At 41.3% G+C, this 15833-nt stretch overlaps 1 protein-coding gene across 1 annotated transcript; it reads left to right on the plus strand.

The window, feature by feature from the left end:
• Positions 1-5038: 5038 nt before the first annotated feature.
• rab39bb (RAB39B, member RAS oncogene family b) lies at positions 5039-11150 on the plus strand. Its single transcript, XM_070930069.1, has 3 exons — positions 5039-5253; positions 9945-10125; positions 10905-11150. The coding sequence occupies exons 1-3, from the start codon at positions 5039-5041 to the stop codon at positions 11148-11150; spliced, it is 642 nt and encodes a 213-aa protein (XP_070786170.1).
• The last annotated feature ends 4683 nt before the right edge of the window (positions 11151-15833 follow it).

Raw genomic sequence — 15833 nt, forward strand, 5'->3', positions numbered from 1 at the left:
CGTGTGCTCCGTGCAGAGGTCTCAGAGTTTGCAGCAGTGAAAAGAAGAACGTGCTGGATGTAAAACGCTGTCGTAGCCAAGTCGGAGAAGAAGAAGAAGATATTGCGGTTATCTGTTTTGCCTGCGGTTTGTGTGCAGATCTCCCTCTGCTGCCGCCTCAGAGGAGACACTCCGGAGAGCAGCCTGTCAGCAGTCTGTGCCCGAGCTGCCTGGACGACCACGCCCCCCCCCCCCCGTACTGTGTGTGTGTGTGTGTGTGTGTGTGTGTGTGTGTGTGTGCCTGCTTTATTAGGTGCACCTGCATTTTAATGAAAGCATTAGTGAATCATGTGGCTGCAGCTCAAAATAACACAGTGTGGAAATAAAGTTATTTAAACATTTAGTGTTTTTATCCTTCAGTTGAATGTTTGTGTCACATGCTATTTATTGGATTGATTGAATCTGTGTGTCTGCTTTTTCCATTGTTTTGTGAGGACAGCCAAAAACATGAGCCTTAAAGTATAATATGAGTTTGTTGAAATGATCAGGTTCTTCTTTCCCTGTGCAGTTTTCTTCCTCGTCTGTTATAAGTTTGGAACAACTTTGTTTTAACAACTTGAAATGTCCCCAAAATTCTTCGGCACTTCTTTTACAACATCTTGAGACAAGATTTATCTTTTTTTATTATTATTCCTGCGACGACCTGGTTCTTAAATTATACTTATTTCTGCTGAGGGTATTTTGTCGCTGCAGTGTTTCTTTTGTATTGAATGTGGGCTGCGTTTCAGAGTCTGCTGATATTAAAAACGCAAGAATAGAAAGAATAATAAAATAAAACAACAGAAAGATAAAGACACTCTCTCTTGTCTGAACCACAAGTTTCTTGGAAATGCAACTGTGGAGTCTCACAAATTCCTTTTGAAGCTTTATGTTCACCCAAAATGTGGAGTATTTTCCTTTTTAAACCCTCACACGCAGCATGTGTAAACACTTGTAACCTAAAATAACCCCACTTCTTAACCTCATCCTTCAAATCAAATCTTTATGAGGACAGTTGGCCCTCACAAGTGTAGAAAATACATCACACACATTTAAACTCACAAGGTTTAGCGCTGCATGTGTTAAAAACAAACTACACCTCCCACCATGCAGCTCGTCCACTTCCGCACCTGCGCACTGATACCCGAGCACATGGACAGCGCACTGGCGCAGTGAGTGTGCAGCTTCCCTCTTGTTGCACTCACTGAGGAGGATCACTTCTGTTGAAATAAACATCTTAGAGGAAAACAAACAGGATTCATAAAAATAATATTATTAGAGCGTCTGTGTTTCTTCTCATGTCACGACTTAAAGATATTGAAACACATCCAACTCCTTCATGTCTCCAAAATCATACTTTCTGAATTTCTGTTTCTTATTCCCCCGTTTAATATTGGCAACATCTAATAGGCTAATAATAATAGGCAGTAATCGTGTGTGTGTGAGTTATTTTCTGTACCATGTCTACTTAAGACTGACCACAGTAGTTTTCCTTCAGTGTTGCGCCTTTCCGCAGTCCTTTACGGTAGTGGTGCTGATGCGGGATGAGTCAGGCTATATGATGCTGCTGCTACTGCTGCCATTTCATCAGCAGCGAAACCCCACAAACACACAGCAAACACAGGCATGATACCGCGGGATTCCCCCCTGACAGCGCGCATCCTGCCCTCATAAACATCCACGTCTGTCGGCGTCCAAACAGAGAAGAGAGGCCCGTTCGTGGTTTATTCGTGGCTCCGGGTGAAAGCGCAAGATCCGGTTTTTAGTGCACCTGCTCTGGATGCGTTTGTCTTTCCGCTGTCGCCCGGGCCTGACATTAACACGGAAATCAGCCCTGACTCCAGGGCCTACCGCTGTGCACCAGCCTCTGTTTTCGGGCTGTAAGACAAACATCGGCTCCCGGAGGCTTTGTCGGGGTTTCGGTTGTTTTGCTGCCTCCCGAGGATCGATCCAGCCAGACTCCATGGAGCCCACGTCAGCCTGGTCCTGAACGGCGCAAGGAACCAGCGTAAGAGGAGCAACTATTCCGGCCTAAACTGCTCTCCTGCTCCACGTAGGCTGATTTCTTTTAGTTTCTGTGTTTCTGTCACTTGTCACGCCGTTAGAAGAAGCGCTTCCCTCAGAAAGCTTCGGGCCTGTTTGTCAGTCATGTGCGCTGGTCTGGTAATACCCTGCTGTAACTATGGAGCATAGACTGCTCCGTCCTAATCTTTATTACACTCCACGGAAGATTTGCGAATACGAATAAACTCAACTCACAAAATCACCACAAACACAACAGTGACGGGCCACTACAGGGGGGGCCCGGTCCGTGACGGCCCCACATGAATATATATGTAGATGTGAGATATGACTGGAGGCAGATCCATCTGTCAACGTGGGATATGTGATATGCTGTGTGCCGCGGTGGACCTCCAAACTGCCCCCATCGCATCCGGTGTGAGAGCCCAGAAGGCCACTATTCACCGGGGATTCGGCCACTAATGTTTGCATACCGACCGAGCTACGCAACCCGAGTCTACCGAGACACTGAGGGGGCTGATGGGGGGGCTGATGGGGGGGCTGCATGTGTTTGGCTCCCTGCCCGCCTGCTGGCCTGGTCAGGGAGAGCTGTAGTGTAAAGATATACAGTAGGAGGCTCTATTAAACCCTCTGTTAGATTTAAGGATCCCACAAATCACCAGTGGAGGAAGAAGAACTCAGATCTTTTACCGAAGTAAAAGAAGCGAAACCACAGTGTACAAATACTCTGTTACTAGTGAAAGTCCTGCGTTCGAAATGGTAAAAGTACAAGAGCATTAGCATCAAAAATATACTTAGAGTACCAAAAGTAAAAGTACTCATGATGCAGAATGGCCCACTTTAGAATAATGGATATATAATTAGTGATGCATTCATGTGTTCATCACTTTAATGTTGCAGCCAGCAAATGTGGGGTTAATTTGAACTATTTTATACACTGCCATCTTGTGATTTACTTATCTTATCTTAATCTGTAATAAATTCTCATACATCATATTATATTTCTTAATATTTTGTACTATTGATCTGAATCTGCAAAGAAACTAGTAACTAAAGGTATCAAATAAACTGTGTTGGGAAAAGGACCTTATTTCCTTCTGCATGTTGGGGGAGTAGAAGTATAAAGTAGCAGAAAATGGAAATACCCAAGTAAAGTATAAGTATGTCAGATTTGCACTTAGTTAAAATACTGAAGTAGTAACTCTTCCCTTTGCCACAGTGTCTTTGCCATGTTTTTAAATCAGGAAAATTCATGAAGTCTCAAGGTGATAAAACAAGTGTTTTCATAAGAGGGCTCTGGGTCTCCTGAACCACAAACACAACATCAGTTTAAATACCCCTGATGTCCAGTCAAGGGTTAAACCTGTTAATCATTGATGCAAATTAACCTGTAATTTCACTGTGACTCCCTGGAGTTACTTATTACATGCAAATGTCACCATTTTAAGGGAGTTTTAGGAACCAATTTAACTGATTTCAAATAATCAGTGCTAGAAAGAAACTTATTCTGTGCAAAACCCAGTCGTGGAAGAAGAATTCAGAGCTGTTACTTCAATAAAAGTACAAAAGCACTATGAGTAACATGTACTTAAAGTACCAAAAGTACTTATTATGCAGGAGTTATATTTTTATATATCATGTAAACACTATTTTACTGTAGCAGGAGCTAATGTTTCAATCAAGTACAACTACAACAATCAAGTACAGTACAAGTACTTAAAAATTGTACCTCAGTACGATAAAAGATTTCTTAAAAGCAGGGTCACACATTAAAATGCCAAAGCCTCTCATCAAAAAGGGCATTAAAGGCAGCGGCCGATAATACAAAAAGCTGGCTTATTAAAACATCAATTGATGCCATCAAGTGACGAGAAAATCATAAGAGGATTTTCTCTTATATCTCGTGGTTTTTATTGAATTGCGAATACAATGAAGCACAGTGAGCCAGTGATGTGTGTGTGTGTGTGTGTGTGTGTGTGTGTGTGTGTGTGTGTTAGAGGGGCACTCAAAACTGTGCCCAGCAATATTTTATGTATTGATAAAAAAAAAGTCTCCAAATAAATATTTCCCAAAGATCCTCTTTAAGACACATAAAATACTTTTTGAATAATAATACATGTCTGATGTTTTTCTTCACTATACCTTCTTAAAAAGTCTGAATCCCTCATCAAAAAAACCCCAGAGTCTATGCAAATATCGCTCATTACAAAGACTCAAAGACTGCAGGGTCCATTCTCAGTGTTTAATAAGTTGCATATTGGTCCGTGATTGGCGTTAAGGTGAGCAGACGTCAGCAGATTCATGTGAAAACAGCTTTATGAATGTACTTAAACTCTCCACATTCATCGTTCTGCACGGTGAAGCGGAAAAATCCAAGTAACAATAAGAGAGCACATTTCTGTTACTGTTGAGTACCACACACATTAGAAATCCCTGAAGGGTTATGCTATTATACACAGTGGTGGAAGAAGTATTCCGATGTTTTACTTGTGTAAAAGTAGCAATACTACAGTGTAGAAATACTCTGCAACAAGTAAAAGTCCTGCATTCACGATCTTACTTAAGTAGTAAGTATTAGCATCAAAATATACTATACTAGAATACCAAAAGTGAAAGTACTCATTGTGCAGAGTGGCCTATTGCAGGATAATGTATATTATATTATTGAGTGATAATGTTTGATGCATTAATGTGTTCACATTTTGTATTAATAATCTAAAAATTGTACTTAAGTAGCCTAGAGTAACCTACTTGAGTAAAAGTACTGAGTTACATTCCACCACATTAAATAAAAAGTTCCTCAAAGTTGTCCCACAGTTGCCAAATATTAGGAATATTAATATATATCTATAGAGGGATAATAATTCTAATTCTAATGTCTCTCTCTCTCTCTCTCTCTCTCTCTCTAGCTCTCATACAAACAGATCGACCGACCGACCGACCGGCAGACAGACAGACAGGCACACCGTTAAGAGCGACAGACAGGCAAAGCCAAGTCATGGAGGCGATATGGCTCTATCAGTTCCGGCTGATCGTCATCGGGGACTCCACGGTGGGCAAGTCGTGTCTGATCCGGCGGTTCACGGAGGGCCGCTTCGCCCAGGTGTCGGACCCCACCGTCGGCGTGGACTTCTTCTCCCGGCTGGTGGAGATCGAGCCGGGCAAGCGGATCAAGCTGCAGATCTGGGACACCGCGGGTCAGGAGCGCTTCAGGTGAGAGCAGCTGGGAGACGAGGAAGTAATGTTTTTATAGAGCTGTATGTCGACACTGAGTTAAATATACAGTAATGTCTAGAGTTTTACTTTATGATGTAACTATAATATTTGTTTGCCATTAGAAAAAGAAAATACTCCACCTCAAGTAAAAAAATATATTAAGTATATATAGTAAATATTTAAAGTATCAAAAGTAAAAGTTCTCATTATGCAGAATGACCCCACTCAGTGTTTTATTATCTTATATTATAATAGATAATTATTACTGATGCATTAATGTGTGAGCGGCTTGTTGAGTTTAAGATCATTTGTTTTGGAAGTCTTTAAAAATGAGCATAAAATGGGAATACTCAAGTACAGCACAAGTACCTCAAAACTGTACTTGAGTAAATGCACTTAGTTACTTGACTCATTATTGTGTAGTATTAACGTTTAATTGTCATTATGCATGAGGGTTTGCAGATACAAAGTGCTACTTTGCAACACTTTCAAACTGATGCAAAATGACTTTGCTTCATCACCTGCTGTTTCAGCTAACAGGAGGTAATGCATCGTATGTTGTTTACGAGGGAGTTAACGCACAAAGAAGAACCGAGTAGTCAACGCGAGCAGCTGACTGACAGAATCAAAGAGAGAAAAGAATTCGGCAGAAAACACGTCGGAGTAAACCACAATAAACTGCTGTAGTGACAGGTGATCTCTGGGAAATCAGAATCAGAAATCAGAATCAGAAATACTTTATTGATCCCCGGGGGGAAATTGTACAGTACCGGTGCTCCCATTCAAGGGTAGAAAGTAGCATAATTTAGAACTAAAAGTTTGTACAAAATATAAAAATAAGAAATAGAAAATACATGCAGTGCAGAATCACGGCCACAGATGTCCCCACCACCGAGGAAAATAAGGAACTTGGTGGTGGAAACTGAAAGAGTCGTCCAGGGTGAAATGTTTAACTGGAAAAGAGTTGAGCTGTTTTTACTGAGAGATTGACAGACTTCCCTCAGTGCAAAGACCTGAAGCTGACCTCTGACCTCTTAGCTTGAGGGCGGACAGGGATGAAATTTCTCATTCACATTATTACAAGATTAGAAAGATTAGATGTCTGATTAACAGCTAATTAGGGTCAAAAAATTGCAATTTTAGTACATTTCCACATCAAGAGTCGCATGTAACATGTCAATCAATTGACTTTCTTTAAAGACTTAAAGGAAATACGCTTTTATCTATTATAGAAGTTGTATCTCTAAATGTATTTTGTTAATTTAAAAAAATGGATTAGTATTTAATGTGAGGGAATACTAAGTGCTTAGAGCTTAACGACGTAGCCCGGAGGTCTCAAAACTGGATGTACTACCTGAGACTAATTTGTTTTTCCCGCACAAAAGAAAGAGCAGTTATGCAAATGAGGTGAGACAAGCAGAGAAAACGACCTGAGGGGTTGTTTCTAATAAGTAAACAGATGAAAGTGCTCTTAATCGCTGAAAGTCACACGACTCTGCCTGAGGAAGAAAAACATAAACCTGCTGAGGGGAGAGAAATGTCTGAAAGGTTGTTTGCTGTAAGAAGTCATTAAACTTACTTTAGAGGTTACCTTAAGGTGTGAGGTCAGGACTGAGGTCGATTCTGAAGCTATTGAAACACACATGAGACACTGTTATAGGCAGTGTATCTACAATATGAGGTAGTGTAATAATATACAGACCGCAGGACAAACCTTTTCACTTATCCAGGCTGAGTAAGGTCTCAAGCTGAAGGCAGGCAGAGCAACAGGAATGATAAAGAGCTAACCAGAGCTAATACAGGCCAGCTTTCCATCCAAACGTAGCTTCACAGAATATCAGCACAAGAAAAAGCGAATTAATACGCGTTTCCATCCACTACTGTTATGGGAAAATATTAGAAGTTAAGCGCCTCGAGATAAACAGCTGGTGGCGCTAATTCTCCAGTCAGGTGCCATTAAAACACTGCAGAAGAAGAGGGCGCAACGAGATGATGTGGAACTTCAAAACATGATTGCACTACTCTTGTGTGGTCCATATCTATCTATCTAACACAGAAACAAACACCTATATATAACTGTACTATTAACTCTGTGATTGCAGTGGCATTACCGTAGTATTACTGTGGTGTTTCCAAGATATTACCTCACTTTTACTGACCTGTAATGCAAAAATGCTCCCAAATAATGTCTCAGAAGAACTGAAAAACCATATGATTTTAGTAAATCTGGTCAGCAGCCTCACGTTAGACAGCAAGCTGATAAATCGACTGGATTCAAACCCGGCAGCAGCCTTCGTGTGTCCATAAAACAGCCTTTTAAAAGCGCCCCTGAGCAAGACACTGAAGCCCGACCTCATCACATAAAAGTAGTTGAACGTCTAAAATGCCAATATTTCCCCGTCAGCATGTAGAGGGGTATAATGAAGCCAGGATGATGCATGTCTCATAGCCTGAAATGCATCTTTCACACATGCTTGCACACACATTCAGCTCGACTCATCATCTTGACAGAAGGGGACCGGTCTCACCTGTCAGCCACGATTAGTGTCTCCATGGCAACCGCGTCCTCCGAGATCGAAGGACAAACCAGAACCTCTTTCAAGCACCAAGGGGCCGTTTTGAGGAGAAAGTCTGAGAAGTTTCTGGCAAATGAATCTGTGATCATTTTTCTCTTATACGCTGATTGAATTTGAGAGTCCCTTCGTGTTGGGAGAGTCGCACTTTACCTCAACTTGTGGGATTTGATTTCTTTATTTGTCCTTCGTAAAAGTAAATCAGTTATTTTGGGACCGTTGATTGGACAAAACAAGCTTTTTGAAGACATGAATTTGGGCTTAAGGAAATTGTTACGGCATTTTTTTTATTCCCATGATGGCACAAAGTGTTTAACTTAAATTTGTCCTTCCTGTGTCTCTATATATCTTAAATTTAAAGCTCCTAGACAATATCCCTTTGATCCACTAAGGTAGCCATTTTGACTCATGTACTGTAGCCATTTTGGGAAAGTATTTAAGATCCTCGAGCACTGACGTATTTACACATTTTGGGATTTTTGTCTGATTTGAATCCACCTCATCTTCCTTGTCTGTTCTCTTCTCCGACTGACGACACACGTCTCATCTTAGTCATTCATCTGTGTGGTCCTTCCTTCTATAAATATGTATAAATATATATACTGTATATGTGTGTGTGTGTGTGTGTGTGTGTGTGTGTGTTTCGAATGAAATGAATCACTCGCTGGTTCTCAATCTTTGCCTCCTCCTCCTCTCTTACTGTATCCTCTCCTCTATCATGACATGTCGCTTTTTCCGCCTCTATTTCAAGCCTGTAATTTTCCCTCTCGTTATATTTATGTTGACGTTTTCTCTGTGAGGATGTTGTGGGAAGATAGACGCATCATAAGAGGGTGTGTGTGTGTGTGTGTGTGTGCATGCAGGGTGTCACATCTTGTCAAAATCTAGCAGGACTTCTCCTCCCAGTCGGGCTTTTGTAAAATCAAACACCACAATTATCGTTTCCACTCAGGCTCGACTGATATCAAAGCTACCACCGTTATTCATTGCAGATACTGTTGGCAGTGCTGATATATTCCTTTTCATACTTAGTTTAAATTAGTCAGATGCTGATAAGAGACATTAAAAAATGAGAACTGGGCACTCAAACTAAATTAGAGAGAAAGAATCAGAAAATTAGACAATTTCAGATTTTTTGTGTTGTATATAAATTATTTTGCTCTCAAAGGAACCATTTTTAAAATAAGATAACGTCTCTGGTAAAATATACAACAAATGTTTGTTCCTGCATGAAATCAACCTATTTTACAATCTGAATCACCAAAATAAACAAAACCAGTTACAGTAGCTATCAGAATGATCCAGATTATCATTTGGGGCATAATCCTTCACACTCAGCTGTGTACAACACCTTCTCTCCATCTAATTTGCTCCCAACCTCTCCTCCACCTGACACCTCCATCACCTTCACACCTCCTGTCATCGGTTTCTTTCCTCTGATAAATCCCCCTGGATTTATTTTCCCTTTTACTGATTGCGGCTCTTATCTCTCCGTCTCCGTATCCTGAACAGAGATCATTTGCCTTTCCAAAACCAAAAACCCAAGAGCGAAGGTGGAAGGCACGGATTCATCTGTGTGTTTGTCTGCTGAAAACTGCGAGCGTTAGCATGTAGCAAACCCAAACAAACTTGTTAACCGAGATATCATCTGGTTCATCAAACACATTGTTACTCCTCATAATAAAATCCTTTTTCTCTTGTAACTTTAAATACAAACAAGGACAATGCTGTTTCTGTATTTCCATATCTTGTACCCACATGGATCATCAAGGATGCTAATTTATTGCCTGGAACTTGTCAGTCATTTCATAAAATTCTCGTTTTTTAGTCCGCGACAGTCGTCTTTTCAGCCAGCAAAACCGGCAGTCACTGGTTAGCAACGAGAAGCCTGCCTTTGTCTACCTCTGTCTAAAAATCAAGGACTCACTTACGAAGAATTTTGAATAGTAAATCCGCCACAATTGTCATTTTAAACTGCATTATGTGCCGTGCGAGAATAGAAAGCTTGGAGCAGCAGCACTAAGGGGTCGAGGCTCGAATGCTCAGCTTTACTTGGCTATTCAAGTGCATCTGGCTCTGATCTTTATCCTCCCCTCCATTTTGCAACCTCTGCAGGTCCATCACCAGGGCTTACTACCGTAACTCTGTGGGCGGGCTCCTCCTGTTCGACATCACCAACCGCCGCTCCTTCCAGAACGTCCACGATTGGCTGGAGGAGGCACGCAGCCACGTCCAGCCGCACAGCATCGTCTTCCTATTGGTGGGGCACAAGTGTGACCTGGAGGCACAGCGCCAGGTGCGTACGGTATAAAAGTGAAAGGAAATGTGAACAAGACAATATTAATAAGGCTGCGTTGAGTCAAAATGTGGCTGTTTTGAATGTTATGTAATAATTTAGCAGCATTAAAAATAACTATTTGTTCACATTTAGATCAGCACACATTTGGATCAGAGGCGAGTCGTCATCGCTTGTTTAATTCTCTTGAGGCAGAAAGCAAAAATATCATCTTTGAAATTCAGACACTACGTTATGACACAGTCTGTCTACACTCACATAATTCAATGTTGCAGGAACAGGATTAAAATCAAATGAACCAGGAAGTGATGTAAGGTTTCCCGTCTTAGCCGGTTCAGTCTGATCTTGATCAGTTCGCTCTCATCGCTTCATGTTGAACTAGGAGGCCACTGATCACACACATCTCAGAAGTGTAAGTGATGCCACTCAGCGAAGATCATTCGATGCTTTTGTTCAGTCGCGTGCGGTTTGGTTAAATTGCCAAATGATCTTTGGCGCAGCTCGACACACTATCTCGCAGTGGTTGCAGGACCAAAAAAACCTTCGAAACTGAAATTTGCTATGCTTGCAATGTTTTTTTTTTTATGCATTTATCTCGAGACAACAAGATAATCAACCTGTTATCGTGAGAAAACAAAAGGTTGTTTCCTCTCATTATTCTACTTATAATGTTTATCAGAGATCAGGAGATGGCGTCTGAGTGTATGTTTTATTTACTAGCTCTTGGCTGCCCAGTTCCTACTTGGGGAAGTTTCATTTAATCCCATTTAATCTTCTAGGTGACCCGCCAGGAAGCAGAGAAGCTGGCGGGGGCGTACGGGATGCGCTACGTCGAGACGTCGGCCCGTGACGCCATCAACGTGGAGCACGCCTTCACCGAGCTGACCAGAGACATCTTCGCCTTGGTGCGGTCCGGCGATATCACAATCCAGGAGGGCTGGGAGGGCGTGAAGAGCGGGTTTGTCCCAAATGTGGTTCACTCCTCGGAGGAAGTGACCAAGAGTGACCGCCGCTGTCTATGCTGATCTGGGAAGAGTTTTTGGGACTGAAGGTGAAAAGGGGAGAGATCCAGGAAGGATTCAGAGGGGAGCGGCTGACGGACTGAGGTGTCAGCCCTCTGACTGAAACTGTTGCTAACCCTCTGTTGTTGTTTCCTCAGACTGGATACAGAAGGGGATGTTTCAAAGAAAGGGCTGGTAGAAGGCGGAGAAGAACACCTTAGCTGAAGAGTTGTGTCCATTTCTATATACCTTTTATTTCTCGGAGAGAAAGGATCACAGATGCTCATTTACTTGCGAGGGCTCCCATGATTCAATTCCTTTACTTTTGGTTTGGGCTTCTTGCCTGAAAGTCCCTCCCTGGAAATCTTAGAAAGGCCTTAGAAAGAGGATCCATTTTGGTTCTTTGCCAAAATACGATGGAACTCTAGACTAGTTTAATCTTTAGTTCTCCCACCGTCTCTTCCTTCACCTCTCCTCCAACTACTTCTTAATCTTTTCCTCTCCTCCAATATGCAATTACATGATCACATACGAAACGATCACTTTTACGTTGGTGTCCAACATCCTCCTAGCACATATCATTCGATAAAAGCTTAGTCAGCACGATTGCATTCAACCTCCCTCTTTAACAAGAGTTGTGTTTCTCTTGTGCTGACATTTTGCTCCACATTCCACTATCAGAGCTCAATGGAGGAGTCCTGGAGGTCCTAAATATAGCGAGGGAAGACTGATTTCCTTCCTGGAGCTGTGATACTGTTGCCAGAGACCATATTTTTTTCTCTTTGGAGCAATTTAGGCCTCCAGTGAGCTCAATGACATTGACCAGATGGTTATATCCACTATCATTCTGCTAAATACTGCACTATAACAAACAAAATATCATCACCCATCCAGTTCATAATGGACTCCTTAAGCAGGAAGAGACATTGTGTACAGCTTAACTGACCAAGGTGGACTAGCGTAACAACTCCTGCCTTTAACTGGGGACTTGTTAAGGTGGAGCAATAGGAAAGTTGGAGCCAGAAAGCACCTTAACAGCCAAGTCCACCTTAACTGTGGAGCCTCATTTGGGACTTTGGAAAGGTGCTAAACAAGCTGGAGATAATTTATTCCTTGAAAGCAAAGCAAACAGAGAGGTACCAGACCATGGACTCCTCAAAAGAACCACATTACCCACAATGCACGCATACGGACAATATAATCATGCAAAGAAAGTAGTCCAATTGGCATTAAATCAAGCTGACGTAGATACAGGCACGGGGAAACTCCAAGGTAAAATCTTGTTCTGAGCAAGTGGTTTATATGCCTTTTTTTAATGTGTGTGCGCAAGTGTAATATCTCATCAAACCTTTATTTTCATTTCAATACACTCCAATGCTACAGGTTGATGTAACCAGCATAGTTAACATGGGGATTTTCTACAGTTCAAAGACACAACTTACAGCCAGAAACGTCATGCCGTGGAAGGTGGTTTTAGATGCATTCTACCTAAAACTAATGCAGTCTAATACAACAGTCCTGCAATAAATCATGACGTTTATAATGTTCAGTTTTTGTTGAAATTGCTTCAGAGAGGTGTTGACTCAACTTTATGATCATTTTGGAGGTTGTAGTTTGCTGTTGAACCGTATTGCGTTGCCCTTGTTGATATAAAATGAGTGGGACAAAATATTATAAACAGCATCATAAACTGCAGCCTCCAAAATGACCATAAAGTTGAATCAACACCTCTCTGAAATGGGTCCAAACAAGAGCTTCATTAAGGTAGGATTGTTGCAGGGCTGTTGCATTCGACTGCATTCGTTTTCTGTTGGTGTATCATTTTCTGTCCTATTTGGCTCACACTTTCACCGCAGATGTCACGCCGGTTAATGACGTTACTTTAAATGCCAAGGAAAATCAGAGAGAGTTAATGGCACTGTCACATTGGCTTGCAGACCATGCATACGTACCTGCAGCGCAACATAACCACGTGAGTTGGCAGGCGCCTTGTAACACCAGTAGATTCCCATTCAAACTATATATTCTTATGAGATTAGCGCTGGACCAAATATATTCATCTGATTTATGTTTTTGTGAGCCACATCAACTTACATGTTACTGACAAGGAAGCGAGAGACTTTAGCATTGTTAGCAATTAAATGTATCTTAACGTATCTACCTGGATGGTTTGGTGTCGATTTATATTTCTACACGCCTCTTTTTGCAGAATCCTTATTCAAGCTATTTTGTCTTTTTTTTCCCTTTTCATATGATTTGATTAGCATTTCATTTTCCAGCTCCTTTTGACCCTTAATCTGATACAAAATCCTAAATGAATGCCTATGCTATATTTCTTTTTTTTTTAAATGTATTTATCCAATGCCTTTCTCCCTGCAGTACATGATTGCAGACCTCTGTAGATCTGTGAGGAATCTGTAAGTGCTTCATTTTCTCACACTGTATGCCTTCTTTTTACAGAGTTCTGCTTGTGTTATCTTATTTTTACATGAATGTATCAGTAAAAAAAGGAAAAAAGGTGAGATTTTACATGTCAAATGTGTGAATGAGGAACATTTCCAGTCAATGCGACGCACCCTTTTCCTTACAAAAAGCTTTGACGAAGGAGATCTAATTGTTTTGAGACTTGATTGAAATCATTCAAATGACAGTCCATTTCCACGGCTACACATTCCTTGCTGAAATGAGTGAAATGTTGCCAGACAGAAAAGGTCGATCTGCAAAAATCCTTCCAGGAATTAAAAGAAAAAAAGAAAAGCCTGAGTTCTCCCTGATGCTTGTGTTTTTGAAATGTTTTATCCCACAACCTCTTTGTAAGACGGTCTGTTTTCCTTTCTCTGCTTGCTGTATCATCACCGGTGGTTTCTGCTGGAAACACTTTTAAACGTTCCCAACTGGACGTCACGGATCAGACAGTTCAGAAGTGTTAAGGTCTGTGTGGGTGGGTGTGGATGCAGTCTCCCCGTGTGTGTGTGCAGCTCCTCCTGCCAAGACTCTTTCACCAGATGTCAGCCAGCTGGTAGATTTGCTCTGCTGTACAGCACCCAGTCGGATGTCTCTAAGCTCTGTAATATCTTGCTTCCACTCTGAAATATTGTCTTAAAGTCAAACAGTAGTTCCACATAAATAGGAAATATGCTTATTCGCTTTCTTGCTGAGAGTTAGATGAGAGCATCAATACCACTCTCAGGCCTTTACGATAAATATGAAGCCACAGCAAGCAGCCGGTAAGCTTAGCGAAGCATGAAAACTCGAAACAGGATCAAAATCCGCCTACCAGCACCTCTAAAGCTCACTAATTAACACGTTAATCTCGTTTGTTTAATCCGTACAAAAAACAACAAAAGTCGTGGTTTTATGGAGGGTAGCTCCCTGAGTCTCCGCTGGTTGCCTGGCAACCTAACGGTCATGCCGTAAAGCCACATGTTGTCGTGTTTACACTTTTGTTTTCGTACAGATTAAACAAACAAGATATAATGTGTTAGTTAGTGAGCTTTAGAGGTGCTGGTAAGTGGTTTTGTTACCTTAGGACACAGCCAGGCTAGCTCTTTCCCCCTGTTGTTAGTCTTTATGCTAAGCTAAGCTAACTAGCTACGGGTACAGATACGAGAGTGGTATCAATCTTCTTATCGAACTCTCCGCTAGAAAGCGAATAAGCGTGCCTCCCAAAATGTTGAACTATTCATTTAAGTAGCTACAATAAAATACGACCTCTCTAAAACATCATATTTGGAATTTATTTTTCCACTTCCTCCGAACAAATGTTTCGCTCCCTTATTCATTTTTTAGCTCCCTGTCAATTATTTCTTTGCATTCTCGTACTATAATGTTTGTTCCCATGATATACTTTTAGCATTCCCTTGGATTCATGATACCATGAAATCTTCTACGAGAGCCGGTGCTACATCACCATAATAGATGAATTTACAAAATTTTAAACCATTTCTTGGCCAAGAGTAGTTCCTGGAGTCAAGCGAAGATTTTATTATCCTACACGGAGGATAATAAAATCATGGATAAACATGTTTGATTGTGATGGTGATACAGAACCTAGTGCTTTGGATGGAATGTAGTGGAAATAAGTTACCATGGTCATTAACCGTGAAATATGATTTTTTATTTCTCTTTTTATGTACGAGTTGAAAAAGCAATGCTTGACAAATAAACGCTTGACAGAGGGAAAATAGACACAAGCCTATCTAACCCCCAATTTACAATACCACTTCAAATAATAAGTACGCTCGATACTAAATTTAAACAGCACGTGAAGGCAGCAAACATCAGCAGAAGCAAAAGGTTTTGTGCGTATTTCTGTGTGTTATTGATTGGAGTTCTGTCACCGGGGTGAGCTGAGGAGTGTTATCATGCATCTTGTTGATCGAGGACGTAGGCAACTCACCTGGAGGCCCAGACACAGGTGTCCCAAAGGTAAACTCCATGCCAAATGGTTTTAGTATTTTGATAAATCACTAATTTGTTGGGGAAATTGCAATGTTGTACGGTGGTTGTCTCAATTTTGTCACTTTTTAAAAAAAAATGTACTGCATGCTGTGATGTAGTTCCACACAATACCACCGGGTGGAAGCACTGAGGACACTAAACAGTACAGGTTTGAGAAATTTCAACCAGTCAGCTGCTTAAAAACAGTCAGAGAAGCAGCTTTCCTCTACTAGCTGCTTATTTAGACTTTCCTGTCCAGCTGTTGAA

Source organism: Enoplosus armatus, chromosome 23 (genome assembly GCF_043641665.1).
Source record: "Enoplosus armatus isolate fEnoArm2 chromosome 23, fEnoArm2.hap1, whole genome shotgun sequence".
Lineage (NCBI taxonomy): Eukaryota > Metazoa > Chordata > Actinopteri > Centrarchiformes > Enoplosidae > Enoplosus > Enoplosus armatus.

What these genes read in the sequence shown, in the direction of transcription:
- rab39bb (XM_070930069.1), top strand. Translation starts at nt 5,039, where the DNA reads ATGGAGGCGATATGGCTCTATCAGTTCCGGCTGATCGTCATCGGGGAC. An exon ending in GCGGGTCAGGAGCGCTTCAG is followed by an intron (nt 5,254 to 9,944) that starts GTGAGAGCAGCT and finishes CAACCTCTGCAG; the next exon opens with GTCCATCACCAGGGCTTACT. An exon ending in ACCTGGAGGCACAGCGCCAG is followed by an intron (nt 10,126 to 10,904) that starts GTGCGTACGGTA and finishes TTAATCTTCTAG; the next exon opens with GTGACCCGCCAGGAAGCAGA.